The sequence below is a fragment of the Scleropages formosus genome, chromosome 22 (genome assembly GCF_900964775.1).
Source record: "Scleropages formosus chromosome 22, fSclFor1.1, whole genome shotgun sequence".
In the NCBI taxonomy this organism is placed as follows: Eukaryota; Metazoa; Chordata; class Actinopteri; order Osteoglossiformes; family Osteoglossidae; genus Scleropages; species Scleropages formosus.
Window position 1 is genome coordinate 14,186,778 of NC_041827.1, and position 25,878 is coordinate 14,212,655.

At 42.3% G+C, this 25,878-nt stretch overlaps 1 protein-coding gene across 3 annotated transcripts in view; it reads left to right on the forward strand.

Moving 5' to 3' along the window:
* Positions 1 to 20,252, forward strand: part of chd6 (chromodomain helicase DNA binding protein 6) — a 45,040-nt gene extending 24,788 nt beyond the window's left edge. For 2 of the 3 annotated variants that reach the window (XM_029247817.1, XM_029247819.1), the window contains 22 exons: positions 230 to 425; positions 714 to 878; positions 1,171 to 1,350; positions 1,572 to 1,682; positions 2,417 to 2,619; positions 2,721 to 2,920; positions 3,610 to 3,769; positions 4,170 to 4,259; positions 4,993 to 5,096; positions 5,623 to 5,752; positions 8,515 to 8,590; positions 9,208 to 9,262; positions 9,471 to 9,705; positions 11,962 to 12,170; positions 12,545 to 14,215; positions 15,156 to 15,307; positions 15,656 to 15,868; positions 16,351 to 16,797; positions 16,956 to 17,141; positions 17,440 to 17,583; positions 18,056 to 18,160; positions 18,465 to 20,252. In XM_029247817.1, the coding sequence (XP_029103650.1) occupies positions 230 to 425; positions 714 to 878; positions 1,171 to 1,350; positions 1,572 to 1,682; positions 2,417 to 2,619; positions 2,721 to 2,920; positions 3,610 to 3,769; positions 4,170 to 4,259; positions 4,993 to 5,096; positions 5,623 to 5,752; positions 8,515 to 8,590; positions 9,208 to 9,262; positions 9,471 to 9,705; positions 11,962 to 12,170; positions 12,545 to 14,215; positions 15,156 to 15,307; positions 15,656 to 15,868; positions 16,351 to 16,797; positions 16,956 to 17,141; positions 17,440 to 17,583; positions 18,056 to 18,160; positions 18,465 to 19,547 (6,115 nt within the window). In that variant the 3' untranslated portion in view covers positions 19,548 to 20,252. The remainder of the gene's footprint in view (positions 1 to 229; positions 426 to 713; positions 879 to 1,170; positions 1,351 to 1,571; positions 1,683 to 2,416; positions 2,620 to 2,720; positions 2,921 to 3,609; positions 3,770 to 4,169; positions 4,260 to 4,992; positions 5,097 to 5,622; positions 5,753 to 8,514; positions 8,591 to 9,207; positions 9,263 to 9,470; positions 9,706 to 11,961; positions 12,171 to 12,544; positions 14,216 to 15,155; positions 15,308 to 15,655; positions 15,869 to 16,350; positions 16,798 to 16,955; positions 17,142 to 17,439; positions 17,584 to 18,055; positions 18,161 to 18,464) is intronic. The other variant, XM_029247818.1, reaches the window with a different exon arrangement.
* The last annotated feature ends 5,626 nt before the right edge of the window (positions 20,253 to 25,878 follow it).

A 25,878-nucleotide genomic window follows, 5' to 3' on the forward strand; every position in this document is an offset into this window, starting at 1 on the left:
AATATTCTGATTTAACTTAAATATAAAATAACTGCTTATGATAAGCTTTTAAATGCAGATTAAATACTGGTGGATGATTGTTATTTGGGAACCTTTCTGAAAGAGCACAGCAGTTGGGCTTCTGTGTAGGATGTAGACCAACAGCCTTTTTATATAAATGAGCAAGTCCTTCCTCAGGCCTCTGTCCTTAAGCAGCCTTCACTAATTTCTTGTGTATCTGCTTCCACAGGTACACATATGAGCGCATCGACGGGCGTGTAAGAGGGAACCTGCGTCAAGCTGCTATTGACCGCTTCTGCAAAGTGGATTCCGACCGCTTTGTTTTCCTGTTGTGTACGAGAGCTGGAGGCCTGGGAATCAACCTGACTGCTGCGGACACCTGCATCATCTTCGACTCAGACTGGAATCCACAGAATGACCTGCAGGTATGTCTCCTGCTTGTCCCGAGTGCACTTTCTTTTCAGTCTGCTAACAGTCTTTGGTTTTTTGAATTTCCTTTTCAGTTATGCTCCAAAGGTAGGCTGGATTAATTTATTTTAGTACATTAACCAGTTGTCTCCATTTGTTGAGAGTGGGAAAAGATGTAAAGCCTGTGTATGTAGCGAATCATAAACAGCCTCAAAATAAACCCTCTGGAGACAAAACAGCTCTCATCTCATTTACATCAACAAAGACACAGGGTTAATTCATGTATCTTGGTATTGGTGTGTCAGGCTCAGGCTCGCTGTCACCGGATTGGCCAGAGCAAAGCAGTGAAGGTGTACCGGCTGATCACTCGGAATTCCTACGAGAGGGAGATGTTTGACAAAGCGAGTCTGAAACTGGGGCTGGACAAGGCTGTACTGCAGGACATCAATCGCAAGGGCGGCCTCAATGGGGTAAGATGCAGAGGCACATTGCCCGTACAGGACCTGGGATTAAACTCATGCTGTGTGAACACTAGGGCTTTGGAGTCGGTATGCAGAATCTTTGACTCCGACTCCAGTAACCCAATAGTTGCTTCTGACTCCACGGCACTGCCCAAAAGTTGCACATTATTTTGGGGTTGACTTATCTGGCAAATATTGGCCTAAACCTATATTACACCTCTAATTTTTGAGGGTTGACATACCTGATGCATTGAATTTGCTCTCCAATGTCATGTAGTTGGCTAATTGGGGTTTTTCCAAGGTGCAGCAACTGACCAAGATGGAGGTGGAGGACCTGCTGCGAAAAGGGGCCTATGGGGCACTGATGGACGAAGAGGACGAGGGCTCTAAGTTCTGTGAGGAAGACATTGACCAGATCCTGCAGCGCCGCACTCAGACCATTACCATCCAGACAGAGGGCAAGGGCTCCACCTTTGCAAAGGTGCCCTTTAGAGCCGTTTGTGCAAAGTACTGATTTTAGATTTTGATAACCAGTAACAAGTTTTGATGCTCAGGGTTATCAGTCTATCAGGAAGTTATGTCATATTTTTCTGTCTCATAACATTTTTCTTTTTTATTGAGGTATTGCAATCTGGCGTTTTTAGTGGGGTTGCTTTATAATTTAAGCCAAATGATTGAAATATACTATTTCTTTGTTCCCAGGCCAGCTTTGTATCATCTGGAAACAGAACAGATATTTCTCTGGATGACCCAAACTTCTGGCAAAAATGGGCCAAAATAGCAGAGTTGGAGATTGACTCCAAAGCAGAGAAGGTGAGGGCTGTTAATATGTAATGCACACATTATATTTTCTTTGAGATGCACATCGCTTTGGAGAAAAGCGTCAGCTAAATGAATAAATGTGAATATGATCTGCTATGCTTGCCATTATCATCATCAGAGCCAAAAGACTATGAAATTAGCTGATAATTGTCCCTAGTATGCATGCTATATGACCTGTAAACATGAGAAACAAGTTTATGCTCTTTCTGGATAGTGTCTGGATTGCTATCAATCATCTGGTATACTTAATTTTCATTTTCAAAATAGATCAAGTCAGTTTACAAAATAAGTGACAAGTTGTTGCATTCAACCTACCAGCATGAACTTTTTTGCATATAAAACATTTTTAGACTACACAGCTGAAGGACACAGTTTTTCATCATGTATGCCTGTTAAATAGTTTTCCCAGAGTCAGTTATTAAGGCTTCTGTTGTGTTTACCATGAAGCATTTGGTTAAACACATGTCGGGAAGCTATGTTTAAACTATTGCTAAACTATTATTAAACTGTTTGGTTAGCAACCCTGCAAAGGATTCCACTAAAAATGAATGAACTTCTGCCTGGCATTAGTTACTGCACACTTTTGTTTGCATGGTTATTTAGCCCCCCCCCCCATTTCTTGGATGGTGTGGAAGTAGTTCAAGCAAACAAACAAGCTGAACTTCTTAAGTGGATTGTGTGTGATTTATGTCAGCAGCTCACAATTATTTTGTCCTGTATGATAGGAGAGCCTGGTGATCGACACCCCGCGGGTAAGGAAGCAGACACGACACTACAACTCATTTGAGGAGGACGAATTGATGGAGTTTTCTGAGCTGGACAGCGACTCGGAGGAGAGGCCCTGCCGCACACGGCGACTTAGCGAGAGGAACCGCCGCTACTTGCGTGCAGAATGTTTCAGGGTGGAGAAGAACCTGCTCATATTTGGGTGTGTGATGCGTTGTCTTCTCTTAGTGTCATTTGACCTGGCTTCAGAAATTGTACTCTCCATTGTGTAAAGTGCAGACTTTGAGCTCTTGCACTCTGCAGCTGGGGCCGCTGGAAGGACATCCTGACCCACGGACGCTTCAAGTGGCACCTTTCAGAGCGGGACATGGAGCTGCTGTGCCGGGCACTTCTGGTCTACTGTGTGCGCCACTACAAGGGTGATGACAAGATCAAGAGCTTCATCTGGGACCTCATCACACCCACCAAGGATGGCCAGAATGAAGCTCTGCAGAACCACTCTGGTGAGAAGTGACCATGTCTCCTCACGTTGGCTTCTTTATTGACCTGAGATGGCAGCAAGTTAATTATTTATGTTGAACCAATAGGAGCTAAGTTACTTTATTCAAGAATTATGCTTACAGCTGGAAATCATGAAAAGTTTGCATTAAAAATTGGATACCTTTAGGGTGAACCAGTAAAAAGTACTTTAGAGTTGCTTTGCCTGGTGCCAAATTATCCTTGTATACAAGTTCCTTACAAAACTACTGCAGTTGTTCAGTACTGATGCATTGATACATTTTTTTTTAGAGAATGATCACATAAGGACAGTAATCTGTGATTGTCTGGTAGGGCTGCTGCTAGCACAATTGTTAGAGCTGCAGTCTTCAATCAAAAGAGCCAAAGCCCAACCCCACCTCCTGCTGTAATCCCCTTGAGCAAAGTACTTACTCAGAATTGCTACAGTAAACATTACCCACTTGTACAAATTAGTAAATTGTTGTAAGTTGCTAAACATTGTAAGCCATTTCAAAGGAAACCATCAGGTGGATGAATAAATAATAATAATGATCATGATAAGGATGTGACTACTGTGGTAGTTGGCATCCCCTCCTGGTGTACCTCCAACTAGTACCACTGTGACCCAGACTCGGATAAGTGGTTAAAGATGGTGAGTGACCCGTGACTAATTTTGCTATCTTCTGTCCCTCAGGCTTATCTGTCCCTGTGCCCCGGGGCAGGAAGGGCAAGAAGCTGAAGAACCAGCTATGCCAACCAGAGCTAAAGAATGCAGACTGGCTGGTCCACTGCAACCCTGAGGTGGTCCTTCAAGACGACAGCTATAAGAAGCACCTCAAGCAACACTGCAACAAGTGAGGGCATGTTCCTGGATATAGAGGTTACATGAATTTAGATTAGGGGGTCTCAACCTGCTGTTGGGATCTGAAGATGAGCTTCATGGGGTGTGTGAAGTATAAGGTTACATTGAAAATAAGACTCATTTTTTATATATATATATATTATATATATATAAAAATTCTATGTAAGACAATTGCATGTGAACGTAATCAAGACTCATTTTTCTAGGTGTCCTTAGCTTTTGTTCTTAAAATTACTCACGGCCTAGAAGAAGTTAAAATTTTGAAGAAAAGACAGTGCATGTTAGGGACTTTCACATCTCCATATATAGTTTGAAGAAAGAGTTATAAATGTGTCTCATGAGGAAGAACAAGTAAAGAAAGGCAAGATGTGAACTGTGTTTTCCACGTGCAGAGTTCTGCTTCGGGTACGGATGCTCTATTACCTGAAAGTTGAGGTCCTTGGAGAGGCAGCCAACCAAGCCCTGGAGGGCATCCCTGCTAGGTAAAAGGCTGTTATATTGGGGGTCCATAGCTCTATGATGCTAATATGGAATGAAAAGTGTATTAAAGCCCTTTATTCTTTTTAAAGGGCATTCTCTACACATTATGGTAGCACATTGAATTGAATGCAGTAGTAGCAGAAGGCAATTGCAAAAGTCTTATGTTTTGCCTGTATTAATTTCTGTACCGTAAAACTTTTTGGAATGTTTTGCAGGCATCAATTTATGAAGAAACATATCTTAAACAATGTAGTTGACTAAGGAAATCATGAAATACCTTCTCTTTATAATGTTTTTGTTTGGATCTGTCTAAGCAAATTTACAAACCACTCCTTTTTTGTTTATAATTGGCATTTTCTATAATGTCCCTTTTTTTTTTTTTAGAATTGGGGTTGTAAAAGAAATTGTAAAGGACCCCCCCCCCCCTTTCACTTTTGACTTAAAACAGCTGTATTTTATCTCGAGTCTTACAGTGGGACATGGTCACAAAAAGGAGATATATATTTGGGAAAATAACACACAGGGGACCATCTGTAGTAATTCATTGTCCTGTAAGGAGTTAAGTACACAGGTGTGTGTTATTACAAAATATTTATACTTCTAACATCTTGTGTATGAGGTAAACTTTTCTGTATACCTCACACACAACATGTATAGTGATCCATAAGGGAGCACACTGCTGTAGTTTTGGTCCTGGACCATGGGAGTTTATCCTCTGTTGTTTGATTCCCACAGTAAACTGGAAGTGGCCTTACCTGATATTGACTACCTGGAGATCCCAGCAAGCTGGTGGGACACAGAGGCAGACAAATCTCTTCTCATAGGCGTTCACAAGCACGGTATTCCTCTGCGCCTCAAAATGGGCCAAACACTGTCTATAGAGTCCAAGATATAGGTTCTGTAATAATAACAAACATTGTTGTAAGATCTGTGTAAAATTATTAGATGAAGAATGTTTTTTTTTTTAAAAAAAAAAAAAAAAAAAAACTTTATCCTTTTAATTAAAATGAGCTTTTCAGTAGAAACATCAGGCTCTGGCTTATTTGATTGTACTGTAAGATGAATATTCATCTTTTTTTTTAATAATGATTGCATGTGTTGTATTTGTGCTTTAAATTATAATAGTTGGGTCTTGTCCTGTTTCTTGAATTTGTCAGTCTTATACATGTATCTTGGGTCTTTACTTTATTGCAGGTGTAAACTGAGAAAAGAATTTTTCTGCTTTGAGTAGTGAAGTGGTATTCATTCTTGTTTAAACATTGATTGATTGGTGTTAATCTGAGCTGTCTCAGAAGCCGTTGCAAAATTATCGGGTTTATCTGTGGCCGTTTCACCCTCTCTGTGTGTTAAAACTTGTGTCTTCAGGCTATGAGCGGTACAACGCCATGCGGGCGGACGCAGACCTTTGCTTTCTGGAGCGGGTCGGTATGCCAGATGTCACAGCACTGTCGGTTGAGCAAAGTGGTGGAGAGACATCAGCTGATGCCACAGACAGGCAAGGGAGTGGGGGCAGACTTGGGACAACAGTACATTGACTATTGTCATAAATATCGCTCGTTTGCTTGTTTGGGAAATGCATTCAGGTGAATACATTTTTTTCAGGATTCATTGTTAATGTGGGGAAAATAAGTGCCCCCTATTTTAAATATATTAAGATGTGTGTTGATGTGTGATCCTCACTCATACTCATTCAGTGGGTTAAGGTGACCCCATTTAACAAATACTGGAAATGTATACTTTGCAATTATTTTTAATGCACTCATTGTATTTTTCTCTTGAGTTGTAAATTGCTTTGGAGAAAAGAATCTGCTAAATGAATAAATGTACTTTTTTAAAAAAATAATTTTTAAAGTTCACCATAAATGCAGTTTATTAGGGTGGGGAAAAAACTACATACACCCCTGGATACTATAATGTGTGTTTCCCCCTTTGCATGAGTAACTACATGTAAGTGCTTTTTATTTATCAGTCTCTTACATTAACAGACAGGAATTTTGTTGTACTCGTCCACACAAAAATGTTTCAACTGCAGGAGTTTTGAAGCCTTTCTTGCATGCACAGCTTACTTCATGTCTCCCTACATCATTGCACTTGGATTTAAATGTGGACTGTGACTTGACCCCTCAAAAATTTTTTTTTTTTCTTTTTTTTCTCTCTCCTCAGTTACTGAAATGTGGATTAACACCTGTTTTTGGACTGTTAGGCTGTGAAGTAGTAGTCCCATTTTCTGTTCAGTTTCTGGTTTTTGACAGATGGCCCCATATTCTGTTCCAGCATTCTCTGGTACCTTGTGGAATTCTTAGTTGATTCAGTATCAGCGGAACCTCAAAAGATAATGCTCCCATCACTTTTTTTTTTTTTTTTTTTTTTTTTTTTTTCCCCCCCCCCCCCCCAGCTAGTATGATGTTCTTGAGTTAAAAGGCAGCGTTTGAATTCCACATTTGACTGTCTAGAGCAAATTGTTTTGGAAGTCGTTTGTTTAAACCCAGGTGACATCTTGCTAACTTCAAAGGTAAATTTATGTTGTTTGGAGAACAGAGGCTTCATTCTTCTTGTCTTCCCGTGAAGACCAAATGTGTCCAGTTTCTTGTTGACTGTTGAGTTTCCCTAAAGCAAGCTTCTCATCTTTGTGCAAACCGTTTATCATGAATGCTAATCTGTTAACTAGCAAATCATGTGGACTTGTTTTGTTGTACCAAAGGTAAATTATCAGAATCAGAATGAGTTTTATTGACCAAGTGTGCTGATACACAAGGAATTTGCTGTGGTTTTGGTGCCTCCAGTATTTACAGACAAACAGGTGGCACAGAATAACATATCTACACAATATACAAACACGAGAGTATAAATAGTAGTATAAATACTAAAAAAGTAAATAAGAATTAAATTACCAGGGGGCAGCTGGTAGTGTAGTGGTTAGAGCTACTGCCTTTGGCTCCAAAGGTCGCAGGTTCGATCCCCATCTCTGGCTGTAGTACTCTTGAACAAGGTACTCACCCTAAATTGCTCCAGTGAAAATCACCCAGCTGTATAAATGGCTAAATAACTGTAACCTTAACACTATGTTGTTTTAGAGAAAAACATCAGCTGAATGAATAAATGTAAATTACCAAAAATGGTTGAATATTGTTGCACTGACAGGAGACCTATAGGGGAATGTTAACTGTTCATGAGAGTGATGGCCTGAAGGGAAAAAAATTGTTCTTGTATCTGGTCGTTCTGGCGCACAGTGCTCTGTAACTCCTGCCAGAGGGGAGAAGTGTAAAGACTTTGTGCCTGGGGTGTGTGGGATCACTGGCAATTTTGCTCCCCTGCTTTTTCATTCTGGACTTCTACAAGACCTGAAGGGTAGGCAGGGGTGCACCAATGATCCTCTGAGCTGTCTTGACTGTAGCCTATTTCTGTCTGATTTGGAGACTCGGTGACAGCTGAGTAGAACTGGATCAGCAGTTTCTGTGGCAGGTTGAACTTCTTCAGTTGGCGAGGGAAGTACAGCCACTGTTGGGCCTTTTTCACGATGGAGTCAATATAGGTGTCCCACTTCAGGTCTAGGAGATTGTAGGACCCAGGAATTGCAGGGGGGTTCCTCCTGAAGTCCACAATCATCTCCACTGTTTTGAGTGTGTTCATCTCCTGGTTGTTTTGATTGTATCAGCCAGCCAGCTGTTCAACCTCCCTCCTGCATGCAGACTTGTCACCATCCCTGGATGAGGCTGATAACTATAGTGTCATTTGTAAACTTCAGGAGCTTCACAGAGGGGTCTTTGGAGGTGCAGTCATTTTTGTACAAGGAGAAGAATAGTGGGGAGCACCAGTGGTTACTGTGCATGTGCTGGAAGTGAATTTTCCCAAGCTCACCAGTTGCCATCTGCTTGTCAGAAAGTTGGTGAGCCACTGATAGATGGTGGTGGGCATAGACACAGTTATGTTCAGTCAAATGATGAAAAAAGTGGTGTATTCAGTTTTTTGGTCTCGGGGTCCAGCATTTCTTGTTGAATAAATAATTGCACAATTGCATAAGTACAAATTAGCAGTATTTCTTGTTGAATGTGGTCACCTTAACCCACTGATGACATTGAAAAGACTATCAGACATTCCATAATATATTTATATTCCATAATATGTTTAAAATGACAAAAGTTTCCAAGAGGTGTACTTTCTTACTTCCCTGTAGACAACCTAATGACATAAAATAAATTGAATTGTTTCCCACCGTTTCTGATCTTTGACAAGATTTCTGTTGATTTGTTTTTGCAGTGTCTGCAAAAGTGATGATGTCAAAGATGAGTCTGAGGGCAAAGTGGAGGCAACAGGGGACAAAGAGCCAACTGAGGTAAGAGTGGTGTGTCAGACTGGGGTAGAAGACTGTTTCCTTATGTGAAGACAAGGCAGTACTACGGTTTCAGTGCGTTTCAAAAGCAGAGCTTGTTGAGCAGAACCTGACTTTGCACTGTGGCCTCTTTGTTGTCATTTGTCTTTCGCATCACTTCACCTCACTGTGTGTGTTGAAACAGCCTAGGTGCAAGGTAATATGACTGTAATGTGCCTGTAAGCAAATGTTGTGTGCAAGCACAGATGTCATTGTTGAGCAGTCGAAATGCCTTCTTAGATGCAGAGGGGTACAGAAACGAACAGCTTGTAGTATGTTCAGTGTGACCGTGGTACTGCATCTGTAACTGTAATTGCTTTAATCCGTGACTATCTCATCTGCCCAAGTAAGTTCTCTTTTGACCCACGTGGAAAGCCATTATAAGTAGATTCCAGGAAATCTGTTTTCTGAGGGCAAAATGGTAATGTCATTGTGTACCTTTTTTACACAGACAGAGAGCACTGACTTCCTGCTTTTGTTGTTCTTTAGATGTGTTTTTCTATACCTTTGTCGATCTGTTGAAGTCTCCATTATTGTATCTTGTTGTGTTTTTATAATGACTTTTCTCGTTTGTACTAAAGGAAGAGACGGCAACGTATAATGAAATCTCAGACAAAAGTGAAAATGCTGTTCCAGGTAGGAATGTGTGTGCTACCCTTTAGTATCTACACTCTACACTACTAGATGTGTTGCATGTAAAATTTGTTTACTCATTTCAGTGTGGGCTTGTGGAAGTGAGTCATTTATTTGGTGTGTGTCCAGTTGCTTGTTGAAGGTCAGTCTGCTTGTTGGTGTTTGGGTCATATGTTGTTTCCATGACTTTCGTCATCTGTGCCGCCCACAGTGGTGATGGTTCAGGACAATATGGAACAAGGCCGGGCTGTGTGGCCCACGGGCTCGGCCCTCACTGCAAGACTACGAAGACTCATTACTGCTTACCAGCGCTTCACCCGCCGGGAGCCCTTGAGGCATGATTTCCTGATGCCTGAGGGGGCGGGGCCCATGGCATGGCAACTGGGGGAGGAATTCCGCCGGCGAGTGACAGAGCCTGACCCCCTGTTCCTGGAGTGGCAGAGGAGGTTAGTGATGACCAACATATTAATGTACTGCAAGAAGGACTGTATGGCAGCTGGTAAGGTAGGCATTCAGGAGAAGGCTGTCACCTTAAAGGCAAGTTTGTTATGGTGTAGGTGAGCCTCTTTGAACCCTAAAACACAAATCATAGGGAAAACTACTTCACTGATAGTTATAATCTTATAAAATTAAAACATTGCAAGGGATGGAAGAGTGGCTCAGTGGTTTGTGCTGCATGCTGTCTGGGGTATAGCCTATCTAAGGGTTATGGGTTAGCTCGTCTTTATGCTTCTGTGATAGACTGTGAACCACCATGATGATGCATTGGATAAACATTTACTGGAATTCTATGGATAGATACTTTATTACAGTACTATTGTCTATTTTCTGAGACTTGGACAAAACTGATCCAGCAGATTTTGTCCAAGTGTAGAAAGTTCATTAAACTGACACACACACACACACACACACACACACACACACATTTTCTGAACCGCTTGTCCCTTACGGGGTCACGGGGAACCGGAGCCTACCCGGCAACACAGGGCGTAAGGCCAGAGGGGGAAGGGGACACACCCAGGACGGGACGCCAGTCCGCCGCAAGGCACCCCAAGTGGGACTCGAACCCCAGACCCACCGGACAGCAGGACTGCGGTCCAACCCACTGCGCCACCGCACCCCTTAAACTGACACTACTTTGTGAAATATAAGAATAATATATGTTAAGTATATGAAATGTATGACAGTATTTACCTTATTCTAGACCTTATTCCAGATCCTTTCTGTTTATCTACAAACATCAATACAGCATACTGCATGTACAGAAATTCTCTGCCAGCAATGTATTAATAATGCTGTCCAGGCTGGCTGTAAGCAAACATTGTACACTACCCAGAAATTCAAATGCATTCAGACAGAATAAATGAATTGGCACAAATGTGAAATGTGAAACATTATCAAGCACTGTGTAAAATTTAATTCCGATAGAGATGAGATTCCATCTGTAAAACTCAGATAGGAAACTTTTAAGAGTTACTGTCTGTCAGCGTAGTGTACATTTGGAATATATTAAAAAGAGAATCACAACAGAAATTAGTCGCTATTTCAAATGAGATTTTATCTGATGATGGTGGGTTGCACATTGGACACCCATGTACCTAAATCTACATTGTTTACAGTGATGTGAATGTTTAATTTGGTAGCAGTAGATGCTTTTTTGGATGATGGGTTCACCATAGCAACAACATACAGATGGAGGCTAGTGGAGGTCTGGCAGACACACAATGAAGGTTTGTGATGCTTTATCTTGGGCTATTATGCATCATCCTTTGAAGAGCTTGCACTTTAAAAGCAACATAAGTTTGTCTAGCAAATGATTAAGTCCAAGGCAGTTTAAAATATTAGGTTTGTATACTAAGCTACATAGAATTACTAATCCATTTATACCTTTATTTTGTTTATTTTTAGTGTAACAAAGTACTTTGCTCAAGGGTGCTACAGCTGGAGGCAGGTGTCGACCCTGAGTTTTTAATTTACGCTGCAACAGCTATAATCGTGACACCCTCTGCTGCCCCATGAGTGATGTATTGAAAGTGTATGTGAAAAATTTGTAATTGTTTCACAGTGGAAGTGTCTTACTGAACACACAGTGGTATGTAAAGGGTGACATAGCAAATTCAAAAGTGGTGCAACTGTAGACCTCAGAATTATTGTGTAACACGGTCCTTGATGTCTCGTAAAAAAGAAAATGGCACAAGACCATCAAGTTTTGGAGTGTCATGAGAACTTCAGTGCTGGCATGTTTAAATACAAGCAGCGTGTAACACTATGTGAGAAGATGAGAGGCAGCTTCACGGTCTGCACGTCAGAGCAGCTTGTTTGACGAATTTAAAAAAATGGGATCTGTGTTTAAAGTGGAATTATATGTTTTCTGAGGTGCAGGTTATATGGCCAGAAGATGTACTCAGAAAAATGTGACCATTTTAAATTGTGGAAGGTTTAATTCGAAATGATCCATTTACACAACAAGGTGTGTCAGGCTGATCAGGAACAAACTTAGGAGCTCAAGATCTGTACTTTGAAGCCCAAATGTTAACCACTATATTACCTTCTGGCCTTAATTGTGTTTGAAAAAGGGAATTGCTAGGGAGGATCTTTTCTCCTACGTTGGTTATGTTACTATATATGTTGGTTTTGTTTTTCATGAGGAAGGACAAAATTTTGAGGATGAGCTCATTCTCACTATTGTTCTTTTTGAGCAGGTGGACTCGACGTGAGCAGGCTGACTTCTACCGCACTGTGTCCTCATTTGGAGTGGTGTATGACCCAGAGAAGAAGGCCTTTGACTGGACACAGTTCCGCTCCTTTGCCCGTCTTGAGAGGAAGACCGATGAGAGCCTGGAGCGGTACTTCTGTAGTTTTGTTGCTATGTGCCGCACAGCCTGCAGGCTTCCTCCCCGCAAGGATGAAGGTACTGAGTCTTGTAAGAGAGCAGGTCCTTCTGCATTTCACTGTCTTCTGAAAAGCTCCTTATGCCTGCAGCTGATAGTGATACTGGGTAGTCCTGACTATCCTGGTTTAAATGGATGCCTAAAATATCATTCTAATAACGTCCTAAAATATTCTGCTACATATCCCTAAAAAATAAGCCTTTCTCTGATGTTTTCATATGACCATTCATGACCTTAGTCATTTTTGAATCATGTTAAGGAAAACAGTTAGTTCCATACTTTCACTGGTTCTTGTGAATAGTTAATATAGATTTTTTTTTTTTTTTTGTAAATAATCATTATTTTAACGCCTCAGACATATATAAATGGTAGCCCTCTGTCTCAACTTCCCCAGGGCCCCTAGATCCCACTCTGTTTGTGGAGCCTATAACGGAAGAGCGGGCCGCTCGTACCCTGTACCGTATTGAGCTGCTGCGGAAGGTGCGTGAGCAAGTCTTACGGCACCCCCTGCTGGGCCAGCGGCTGCAGCTCTGCCAGCCCAGCCTATATCTGCCTGTGTGGTGGGAGTGTGGCAAGCATGACCGTGACTTGCTCATTGGGGTTGCTCGTCATGGTTTGAGCCGGACCGACTACTACATCCTCAACGACCCACAGCTGTCCTTCCTGGAGGCGCACAGAAACTATGTACAGAAGGAGAACCGGGGATTCCCGTCAACTGCCCTACATCACCACCACCACCACCATCACCACTGCTGTCTGTATGAGGCGGGCCTCAGCCACTGCCACTCCCCGCAGCCGGCAGAGTTCCACCCAAGCTCTAGCCACCACACTCAAGCCCATATCCATTCACACATTCACACACCCTCTGAGGTGGTGGGAGCCAACACGGGCAGTCACTTGGGGGTGGGGACTACAGCCAGGGAGGGTTACCTGGACTGCCCCTCCTTGGATGAGTCTCTGGATTTGAATTCCCTTCAGCATGACAGCCTGACCAGTGACTCCCTGCATGGCAAACCCACCAAGGAGGCCCTGAATGGCTTCCCCTTCAACTCGGTCTCAGGCGGACAAAACATGTTGAACTCATATGGTGTGCAGGGAGAGCTGAATGGCAGCCAGGGGGACATGGACCCCATCCCCGGCAAGCTGCGCAGTGACGTGCTAGTTGGGGAACAATACCCCTGTGAGGACACTGGCCTAATTGCACCCTCGGTCGAGCTGGATGAGCTGCAGGCCCCCTGGGAAAGCACAGACCACACCAGCACTTCTGACATGTTCAATGAGTCAGATGCTATCCTTGGTCCGTCCTCTCTGGAGCCAGAGTTCCTAGACACTGGGCAGCCTGGGGAGAGCAGAGTGGATGGGGCACTGACAGACTGCCTGAGCATGCCCAGCTCTGACTCCCAGAGCAACACAGTGGAGCCACTGCAGCCCAGCTTCATGCTGTTCAAGGACATTGCGGACACAGAGCCTGCTGTGGAGCAGAATGACCTATCTGCCAGCCCATCAGAGTATGTTCCGCCCCCCATCTCCCTCTCAGACATGAGCCTCCACCATCAGCGTGGGCCAGATGAACCGGAGGAGAAACTGAGTGACTCAGATGTCACCCATAGCGTGCCAAGCCCCGGTGATGTTGCAGAGAGCGTCACCTTTGAGTTTGACAAGGAGGAGCTGTCACGTGACAGCCAGAGCCTGGCAGGCCCAGAACCAGACCCAGAAGTGGACCCAGATCCAGAGGCTTCAAGGGAGCTTAGTGAGGAACAGGGAAATGTGGGTGATGCAGCCAATGCAGGTGACATGGCTGATGAGAGTACGCTCAGTGAACATACGTTTGCCGCCGATGAACCTGCATCCCCATCGCTTCCTGTCCCGCAGGCGGACACCCCCGTGTCCTCCGGAACTGAGGTGGTCTCCCAGTTCAAACAGGAGTTCTCTTTGGAGCCACTCAGCTCAGACAGTAAGCCAGATGCACTGGAAGCAGAGAGCACTGTGGCGTCCCCCTCAATGGAGCAGACAGGTATGCTGGAGGTGAAGGATGAGATCAAAGAGGAGAGACCCAAGAGTCCAGGTACTGTTTCTGGCAACCAGATCTGAACTGAGGTTATGTACCCTGAATGTGACGAATATTAAATACTTGTTTTTAAATTTAAGCTAGAGTTCCTCATGGCATCAAGCACCACACTAGGCAAGCAGTGCCCCCATACATGGCATAACTTCTTTTGCTCATCTGAATTGTATCTGTTGCAAGTATCGCTCAAAAATCTTGTAGGTTTTTTTTTTTTTTTTTTTTTTTTTTTCCTTCCCCCCCTTCACCCAATCAAACTGAACAAATCATCGCTATTAATGAGTCCTAAAGCAAAAAAGAAAAAAAAAGTTTACAGTGCTGAAAGAAGTTGAAAATGCTAAGGGAAAACCTTACCTGTCAGTATTAAACTAGGAAAGAAAACACATTAAGGAGGGTTTACCTTCAACAGTTTAAGTAATGTTCTGACATTCTATATTTGGTTTTGAATTAGAATTTTTATGTTGAAAAGGAAAGAATTTTACACGTTTGGTCAAAAAAATTGGTGATCCTTTTGAGGTTTATGAATGTAATTTTTCCAATTTAAACTAACGGTAATATTTTGTTTTGCAGGAATTATATTATAAAAGAGAAACCCTATATTTGTATAATTTGTGCTGAATATGAAAAGGAAATCCAAGGTTTTCCCCTTGCACTTTAATTTGTAGCAGTTTTATGATGAACCTAGTTCTTGGTTTAATTTCCGTTGTAGCTGAATTTGTTGTTGGCAGGACGGCTATTTAAAATATGTCAAATTTAATTTGTCGTCAGTGAAAGTGTTAGATTGGCGGGAAGTAAAGCAAAGCCTGCAGAATTTAAAATGGCTGATATTCATTTTCAGAGCAAACTCAATCTTGTGCCAAAACTCTACTTTGCTTGTATGTTCTGTGAGAAGCCCTTGCAGTTAGTCATTGCTTGACTGAGAGTCTTCCCTTCCCCTTTCCAGCTTTACTTGAGGGGAGTTATGTAGAAGAATCACGTTTCACAGCCCCTCTGTCGGTGTGTGAGATGACGGAGAGCCTGCCTGAGGTTCGAGAGCCCACCATCGCCCATCTTCTGCAGGAGAAAGCCCTGTACTCCTTCTCCGAGTGGCCCAAGGTGTGCTGTCACACCGTGACCTTTATAAATCTGTTGCTGCCTGCATGTTATGTGATATAGTAATCACATGAACAGTAATATACAACATATGCACTCATGAATGTTCTTAATGCCCTTTGCAGGGAATAACATGCAGGCTTCTATGCTTCTGTTAATTTCTGTGTATTTAAGGAAATGTGATGTCAGGATGGACTTACAAAAATAGTTTTGTACCTGATTTGTTTTGGAGGAAAGTAGTTAGATTGGCAACATATTTACATAGTTGACTTCACTCTCAAATAAATTTGCAATCAGTAAAATCTTATGGTTGTAGTATTTTCAACCAGATTTTCTTTTGTCCTTCTGCAGGATCGAGTGATAATAAATCGCATTGACAGTATCTGTCATGCTGTCCTAAAGGGGAAGTGGCCCTCCAGTCAGCAGTATGAGTCTCCTAGCTCTCTAGGAAACACCTGTGTACCCAACAGCGCCCCCCCAAGGGCTGCCTACATCCCTGCAAGAGTGCAGCCACAGCAGAATCTTAACTTCAGCATTTCCGCTCCTGTCTCCCATCTCCCCAAGGTAACTCCAAAGTAGTTTGATTTTCCATGTGCTGTCCTCTGAGATATCTAAATACATTACTGTTTTTCTTACTATCCATGCCTGCAAAGCCAACTGAAAGCACCATGGGTGATGTTGAAAGCAAAATTTGAAATTATATTTCAGCTGTTCAGCACCTGGGAATTTTTCTTTTATTTTAAATGCAAATTAAATAGTTAATTTTAATCATGGCACAATTATATTGCACGCTTGATATTTTTGTGACAGTAGAACAGCAAGTTTCCAGCCAAATGCCAAAGTTAAATCCTGAGTGAGATTTCTATTTTAGTAACCAAAATATGGACCTCATGGGCTATGAAGTAGTACTGATGAAACTGAAGCTGCTCTGAGTATCAGGTCTCTTGTTGGACAGACTATGTGTCTTCAGTTTTAGTTTGTTCTGCTGAAATTTTGCACATCTCTGAATGCATGCAGCAAGACTGAGATCCTCCTGTCATTTGCAGGAGAGCCTAGTGGGTGTGCCTTTCCTGGCTGAGCTGAAGCGGGGCCGACGTGGGTTAGAATTTGAAGGAGAGGCTCCTGGAAAGTCTTGTCCTAGTGTAGAGAAGATCCCAGTAGGCATGCCACACCGTGGTGGGGCCCTGCTCTTGAACGGCTGGCAAGATGCTGCGATGGACCTGTCAAAGGCTGGGGAACTTGGGATGGCCCATGCTGGGCACACTGGCCCTCACAAATTGCCCCCGTTGAACTCCTTGCCTGGTTCACTGGGTCTGGATATGGCTGGCATACTGCAAGCTGGTCTGATCCACCCTGTCACTGGTCAGATTGTCAATGGTAGCCTACGACGGGATGATGCAGCCATGCGCAGGAGACGAGGCCGACGGAGAAACGTTGATGGGGCTGATGTGGGTTTTGTCAAGAACCAAGATCTTCATGTCCCAGAAGTGCAGGTATTAGACAAGGGTTTTTTTGGGTTTATTGCCTGCACATAATTTTTCCATTACTCTTTTATTCAAAGACCAGTAATTTAATTCTTTTCTGAACAGTACTTTAAGAAAAGTCATTTAAAGCTTCCTGTGACTAAGGCTTGTGGATCTGGTGTTTATAGAGCAGACCAGAAGGCGTCAACCAGTCAACGGTGTCAGTCCCATCCTCGTCGGCTCCACCAGAGCACCCTCCTGTGCCCCCGCAGCCTGAAAGCCTCCCGCTTGATCGTGAGACAGCCAACAAGGGCTTGCTGGAGTGGCTGCGGCAGAACCCAAACTACACCATGGAGATGCCGCCCTTCAGTACTGTGAGCATAGTGGAGCTGAACTGCACTCATTCTTCATCTTGCTCTTCTCATGTAATCCCTTTTCGTGGCGTTAGATTTACCCAAGGTCCTAAATGTCCAGATTGCAACAATGAGCTGAATGAGCTGCTTTGTGACACACTTTTAATCTTTTAAAAATGTTACTGGCGTTTTAGCATTTTAAAATAACACCACAGGGTATGTCAGTCGTTTTGCAGGTCTTTGTTGTATTCTGCAGCGAAATATAGGGTAGAAGATTACAGCAGTGTCCTTCCTCCCCACCCCAAACTTTCTGATTCAGCCCCAGAGTGTGGGCATCCTGCACAGCTTTGTGGACAGACCCAAACAGAGGAGGCATCGTTGCAAAGACCCCAGCAAGCTGGATGTCAACTCCCTTACAGGAGAGGAGCGAGTGCCAGTGGTTCACAGGGCGACAGGCCGCAGGGTGAGGCACTCCTCTGCATTCCCTGTTACTCCAAACTCTGAACTGCTGTACTGTTGCACTAGTACTTTCTGGCTGGTCTATATTCATTATACTAGCAAACTTGCACTGGTGCCACTTGCAGAATTTAAACATTTATAGTGCGTAAAATTTTCTTGGCAAGCTTAATACAACTTATCAAAGAAGCAACCTTTTAATTTTCCAATACAAGGAGATTCTCTGAGTACTGGAAAATTTAAAGGTTACCTCTTTGGTGACCTTCAGTGCCAGGGGTTGATGCCTATACTCATTGATGTTCATGTTTCAGTATTCTTTAGTTTCAATGCAGGGAATGTTGTGCAGGCTATAGCTACTTTTAAACTGGTGTTTCCAGCAAATGTAGGCATTTTTAAGAGCGTGTTACTTAAAATATTCTTCCTTATTGTGATTATTGGTTTGATGACACCTTGTCATCCTGTATTTCCTTGTGCTGCAGCTGGGGGGTGCTATGGCACCAGCTTTAAAGGAGCTCTCTAGGTGGCTGGATGCTAATTCGGATTACTGTGTGGCCCCTGACTGGGCTGACATTGTGAAGCACTCGGTGAGTTGGCACAACGTTTTATTAATACGTATCTCACCTTCTGAGAGTCACAGCCTCAGAGATTTCAACAGCTATCAAGTAGTCTTTAAAGCTGCAGGGGGCTATCTGAAATCATTTTTGTCCAGAAAACTGTATTATTTAAGCATTTTAACTATTAGGCAGCAGCATACTGTAAAGAACTTCCTTCTAAAAAGCTCTGCATTGCATTTGGCAGTTAGTGATTTGTATGAAGTCATAATTGTATTTGAATTATATGTAATTTTGCCAGTTCCTAGCTCAGCTAATGCCTTGTGCTGTGTTGCAGGGATTTCTACCGGAGGGTAAGTTTACTCGTATACTAACTGAGCCGGTGTGCCGAGACTCAGGGCCTCGCAAAAGGGGCCGGAGACCCCGGAATGATATGCCTAAGGTGGGAGCCATGCTGTCAGAGGCTCACTCTAGTATGGGGCCCTTGTTCATGAACGGACTGATCGGAAACATGGACCTCATGGGCCTGCGGAACATGCCGAGTATCCCACTCACCGGTCTCATGGGATTCCCCCACGGGTTTGCGGCTGTGCCGGCTGGAGAGGACGCCAAGAATGGCCTGAGCATGCTTCCCATGATGCTTCATGGCATGCAGCCTCATGTGTTCAGTGTGGGTGGACTCATGAGCCAGTCGGCCACAGCGGGTACTCCAACCCCCACCACGGCGGTGTCTTCTGCTGCAGCAAGCCCGGCAAGCAGCTCTGACCTGGCAGTTACAGGCGCCTCTGCTGAGGGTGAGCCAACCAGCTCGGAAGCTGATGCTGAGACAAAGAAGGAGGATAAGCCCCTGGTGGAGGGCAAAGCTGGCCCAGCCCACAGCCACGGGGAGCCTGCCATCGTCTTAGGAACTAACAGCAGTGGTGGCAGTAGTGGCAGTGGTGGCGGGAGCGGAAGCCACCTGGCCTTCAACCCGTTCCTAATTCCAGGGATGTCCCATGGACTGCTGTACCCACACATGTTCCTCCCTCACGGTGGTATCATGGCACTGCCTAGCATGCCCCATGCAGACAGCTCTGGCAGCCCAAAGAGGAAGAAGAAAAAATTACGTGAGGAAGGAGCAGAAGAAGCTGGTGTCAAAGGCAGCCCGCAGACTGACAGTGTTCGTCTGAGAGTGGCCAGCGACAGTCAGACTGATACAAGGGAGAGCCCTGTGGCAGGGTCTGAGTGGCAGACAGGGGGTGGGGTTGAGGCCAACACAGACCCGCCTCCCCACACACCTCCAGGAGCAATGCCAGAGGAGGGTCCTGCAGAGACAAATGTGGCTGTTGAGATGGTCCAAAAGGCTGCAAGCCCTGCAGAAGGGGAGAAACAAGACGAGGAACAGCAGGAAGAAGCGGGAAAGGAAAGAGAATCAACATAGACTCCTTTGCCCTTCTTGGAACTGTAAAACAGAATTACCAGTTTGTGGTGTGTAAGTCAATGATGTTTATGTAAAGACTTTTACTATCCACTTATTCATGTTTATAGATCTCTTGTCCAGTACCAAACCTCTGATCATCCTCTCCACCTTCCCTCCCCACTGTGAGGACTGAAAGAAAGCCGTACCCAAGCATGTGACTCGCGAACAGAGGTTTGAGTAGAGGTACACATTCTCGGCAGCGTGAGTGACAGCAGGAAGAGTTCTCTCCCATTCCTGCCGTACCATGGGAATGGTTGTGGTGGGCAGGGGTTCTTCCAGGTGTTTCCTGGCGATTAGAGAGCAGAGCTCCACCATTCTGTTGAGAGTGGGAGTGAGAGCCTTGAGTCACGCCGCCATTTTCTATTACACTACGCATGCTGACAGCGAGCACTCTTGGGCTCTGAGGCACAATGCTGCAGAGGGCTGATATAGCAGTGGCAAGTACTGTCTCCTCAGTTGTCCCGGTGGTGTTAACAGGGTTATAGATTACTCCCATTCCTCTCTTTTCCACCAGTTCCTAAAAAATCAAGTTGCGAGAGCCATCTTCGTAGAATCCCTCTTTAAAAGCATCTATTAAATAGTAAAGCAATTAAGGAAGCAAGCACCCCAAGAAAGAGTAATGGCAAAGTTGCTGCTAAGAAGTTGTCTGAGGGCAGCTTACTTCATCCACGGTTGTTTTGTCATTTTGCTGCTAAGTAGTTTTTCCTTTTTTTTTTCTTTTTTTTCTTTTTTTTTATTTTTAATTGATAACTTTAGAAAAGTCGATTATAAATATATAAATATAAATACATATATACAAAATAATCAATCTCTTGTAAACACATCTTGTTGAATACCATGTATGTCTTTGAGTCAGATTTGCTTGCCTAAACAAATGTTAAAGAACAAACCTTATGTTCACTTTCCCTCACAGTTTTTTGTATGCTTTTAAACTCTTTTCCACAGTGTCACTTTGAGAGATGCCCTTCCGTTGCAAGTCTTAGTGCGACAAATCATGTTCTTGCACTGGCCTTTTCACTTGGGGCCAGTTGTTCCGTCTCCCTGTGCAGGACCAGTGAACTAGTGCCATAAAGGAAAGTGCTGTTGTAGCAGTAGAGAGGAGGATATGAAGAGAACAGTGAAGGCAGGTAGAAAATGCATTGTGGCTAAATCTGAAAGATGAAAAGCCATCACTGAGTGTCTGGTCAGTTCAAAATATATGTTGTTCAATTTCCTTAAAATATTTTAGAGTGTTTTACAGCAGGTTACCCTAGGACCCTTCAAAATGTACATTGATCTATATATTACACTGTTCATGTGTTTACAAGCATGTTTTTTCCTTTTTTGCTTCTCTTTAGTTTCTATCTGAAAATGCACAAATTTTGCCAGTATTTCTGCTGTTAAGTATACTGTACTTTTGAAGGATGGAGTGGTCCTTCTGTCCCAAAATTTCACAACAGGGTCTGTTTGAATTAACATCCTTTTAGCTTTTCTGCTAAATATTAACATTTCCCCTTTTTCTTTCTTTCTTTCTTATATATATATATGAAATATACAAGACAGAGAGAGAACATTTTTGCACAGTCCTGTTAGTAAATGTTTACTTGTAACAGTCAAGTTTTTTTTTATTTAATTTTTTTTTAAATTTTTTAAATTCTCTGTGTGTATGCGTGCATGCATGCGTACGCATGAACAGCACACAACCTGTGGAAGAAGTCTGTCGTAGCTCTGTATTTAGGACGCCTGTCTTGCCCTTTGTCACTTCTGTTAAGAGAAATGGTGTTGCCTTGTCACATCTCGTGACTTTATAATTTATTTGTTTTGCTTTGCCAAACTTTCACCAAATGACTTTTTTTTTTTTTGGTCCTTTTTGTTTCAGTCTTAGGTCATTTATATTAAAATACAAATGCCTTATTTAGTGATCTATATAGATGTTTTGTTAACATCTTCATATCAGAAAGTATATATTGAAGTACTTAGTATAAAGTTGGATTTTAAATTGAAAGCTATTTTTCAGTCACACTGGTCTGGTCAAAATTTCCCATTAGGTTTATGCATACTTTGTTCATCAGCTGTTAGTTTGAAAATGAGATATAATTTGTTTGGCTTGAATTGGTTATTAAAACACACTGAATGTTCTGTTTTGACCAACACCCCCCCCCCCCCCCCACACCCCCACCCAACAGTTGGTAACCAGGAGATGACTATTGATATTTATTGAATTCTTGCCATTGTTCTAAATGCCATCTCTGAGATTTGATTGTGATATTGACAATCTTTTATGCCCAATTACTGAAATCATAGATGCTATGAAAGGTACAGCTGCTAATTCAATGTCTTTAACACTTAAAACTTACTCTAAAGGCAGTCAGTTGGTATGATCAATTATGATGACTGCTTCTGTATCTCTGTATTGGTCATTTGAGGTTTTTAGTTGAATCTGAGGTCATCAGTTAAAGAGTCTGTTCCTCTTAAAAGAATTTTAGATGCTCTTTTAAAAGGAAGTGTTTCATTAAAAAGGTCATTTTGGGGGGGAAAAAAAAGCTTATTTGAACCATTGTCTTTGAAAAAGATTACTCTTAAATATTTGTTCAAAAGGTATATACCCAAAGTTAATGGGGGAAAACATTCAATAGTATTTTTTTCATAACTTTATCCTGTCACCCACCATTTGTTGAAACTGAAAGATTTACATGTGAAGACTTGAACCAGTTACTTGGTGCAGTATGAGTAAAGTTCTGAAGGTCAATGAATATTTATTCATTTTTCATGTTACCAATTTTACCTTTGTGCTTTTTTTTTTTCCTCTTTTTTTCTCTTTTGGTCTAGTAATTTATCCAAAGGTCAGGTTGTTTTTTGAGTCATTTGTATTTCAGATGTATTTATTATACACCTCTGTCTTACCAGTTTAATTTTTATACCTGTATTCTAACTTATATAAGGGTTCAGAAGGAATACTTGCAGGTTCCGAAGACACTTTCTGGCTCTGACACTTTCCTGTTAAAAACATTATGTTCATTAATTTTTTTTGTCATATTTTTGCTTCCAGTGGAAGCAAGAATAGTTAAACATTTACTGGTAATATAGCAATGGGCAAATAGGCCTACACCTTCTGAGTACATTGCCTGAAACTATATGAAAGATAGCTCCTAAAAATGACCTTACTTTGACTTTTTTCCTAAATAAAGACTGGACTGTAGTTCCTCAGTTTCTGATGCCAGTTAATGTGCTACAAAACTTTATCAAGAAAGCATATGTATTTTTGGTTGAAATTCCAGGTTTGAAAACTACACCCTGCTGATTCCACTTGCTGCATAGCATTCATGCAAGAATTACACTGCTCTTTGGTACCTGCTCTGTGTTCTTGCATGCTTCAACTTGCTGGTGTAGTTTCAGCACACTACACCGCCACGATTTCAATGACAGTTGGCGCAATACTCAGAGGTGGGGTGTCTATATGCATGCTCTGGGGTTCTTTCTGCAGCTGTTTGCGTTAGGAGCGTAGTTTTCAGATCGTGCAATCAAGGCCAGTGTTCACCAGGTGGATGTACTGTAAGCTCTTAGTTTCATTGAACCAAGGGTACTGTATTTGGGATCATGTGCTACAAAATAAAAGTGTGCTCTGTGTTGGTCTGAAATCAGCAGCAACATTTTTACCGCATTGTGGGTTTCTTTTTTTAATTTTATTTTATTATATATTTTGGATTAGCTCCTGTATTCCCATGTGGACCAATCACATAACTCAGAACATGGTATGTGATCTTTTATTGTGCAATAAAAGATGACTTTCAATTTTCACAGTGTACTGGGATTTTAAGGGCACCGTCAGGTGCGTTTGGGGAAAATAACATTTGTTAAAATAAATTGTCATAAGTTAAAATTTAAAGTGGGACATAACATGTTGACACTTCACAGGTTAATGCAACAAATGAATGCCTCTTCAGTTAAATGCATATTTTTGAGGTGTTGCTTCCCAAAGCACCACAGTGCTAAAATCAGAAAGTAGGATTATGTGCAGTAGTAATTCTTTACAGGGGGGCGTGGTGGTGCAGCGGGTTTGGCCGGGGCCTGCTCTGTTGGTGGGTCTGGGGTTTGAGGCCTGCTTGGGGTGCCTTGTGATGGACTGGCATCCTGTCTTGGGTGTGTCCCCCTCCAGCCTTGCGCCCTATGTTGCTGGGTTAGGCTCTGGTTTGCCGCGACCCTGCTCGGGACGACCAGTTTCAGACTCTGTGTGTGTAATTCTTTACTGGGCATAGTTCTTTCACACACAGAATCAATTTACTCATGTATAGTGCAGGGATAGGGGCAGTAAATGCATATTGGTTATTAAAATGCCAAAACAAGGACAATGTGGTGGTGGGGTGGTGATGTCTTAGCACTCAGCTAACCACTTTGTAATCCTTTGTAAAGAGTACACCATCATTGGCTTTTGGCAGGGGAAAAATCTGCTGATGGAAGACACATCCAGTGATAATTTTATTTGCATCCAAAAAAAGTTGTGGTTCTTCTTTAGAAATGAGGAATTCAGTTAACAGTTAAGAAGGGAAAAAGTCTGCAGACCATCCTGCCTTCATAAGGCATCAGTACCACCAGTGCTTTAAATGGTGTTAAATGTTTTTCATTAATCATCTTTGATATGGGCCTTAGTAATTAAGGCAGGACAGTGGTTAAGGATATAGAATTTTTAACTGAAGTTTGCTCATTGCTGGTCTTGATCAGGGTAGTACCATGAGTGGCTCCAGTACAACATCCAGCTGAATAAATGGTTCAGGTAATATGCAGCATTCAATAAAGAGTATTGACTAACAACAAATATACATAACAATACAATATAGTTTGTCTTTCTGCAGACCATAAAGAAAATGAAATGTTAATATGCATTTGTATTAATGGATTATTCTTAATTTTAGTTAGCTAACATCTTTGTTACTAGCAACTTGCTAGGATTTAGTTTGTATCATAAGTATAGTATTTGTTCATTTATACGGCTGGGTAAATTTTACTGGAGCAATTAATGAAAATTTGCTTATTAAATCAGAGAGGGATTTGAACCTGGGTCCCTTTATGGATGCTTGAGGCTTTCATGTCTGCAGCCATGTCTCCTTCTCTCAATGTAATGCATAAATTGTACTTTTGCTGAGATGTACGTCGCTTTGGACAAAAGTGTCTGCTAAATGAATAAATGTAAATGTAATGGCATAATTATTGTATAATACTTTTCATCTATTTTCATATCTGTTTGGAGAAAATGCTTCTTTATATGCAAAATATAGTGTGGTTAAAAAAAAAAAAAAAAAAAATTACACATGACCAAATTATTTCTACAGAGCTCCTAAAGTTTAGAACATTGCACAAATAAATTATCCCACAACTTGGAGACATTACATTTATTCATTTAGCTGGTGCTTTTCTCCAAAGTGACTCACAATGTCGAAGTACTTGAAATTATTTACCCATTTATACAGGGTAATGTTACTGGAGTAATTTCAGGGTAAGTACCTTGCTCAAGGGTACTACAGCTGGAGGTGGGGATCAAACCTGCAACCTTTGAGTCCAAAGGCAGTAGTGCTAACCACTACCAACTGGAGAAAAATAAATGGCAAGTTTACAATGGTAGATTAGTTATAAGGACTGTATTTTAGTACTTTATTATAAGCCCTAATGTCCTTGAATTATTCTAAGGTCTGGGACTGGGTAAAATGGAAAGCCTGCAAAAAATCTTGATCATATTAAATAAGCAGACTACTGGCAAATCTTTGTCACATTTGTATGGACACCATAACTGTTGAAGAAAGCATAAAAGCAAGTAAAATTGTATTTTCTCTGGAAACACACTGTATTATACAGATAAGAACAGGGTCAGCAGGTGGCATAATGGTTAGGGCTGCGTTGTATTCTGACGATGACGAGTCAGAATCCTATTCCGTTAGAAATAGTGCTGTGTAAACTGTAAATCGCTTTGGAGAGAAGCGTCAGCTAAACAATAAAAACACACCACCAACTAAACTGACAAATATGACATGACTTCTGTACTTCCGTAGACAGTCGGGACTGAAAAAGTATATTTAACTCTGATACGTGTCCTGAGAAAGTCCCGCCTTGTGCGGAATTCATTAAATGACGTTGGTGTGGCTCGTATTTGAGCTTCGGTCTGGGATCAGTTTTCATATTTCAGTGTTCCTGATGATGGCGTAACTCCAACTGTGACATCTGGTCCTGGATCAGTTCCCGCTGGCCGCCCGCGTCGCAGGCTAGTTTACACGTGCACTTGTTTCCTGTATTAGTGCCTTTTCGCGCCAATTTTGTCGCGGGG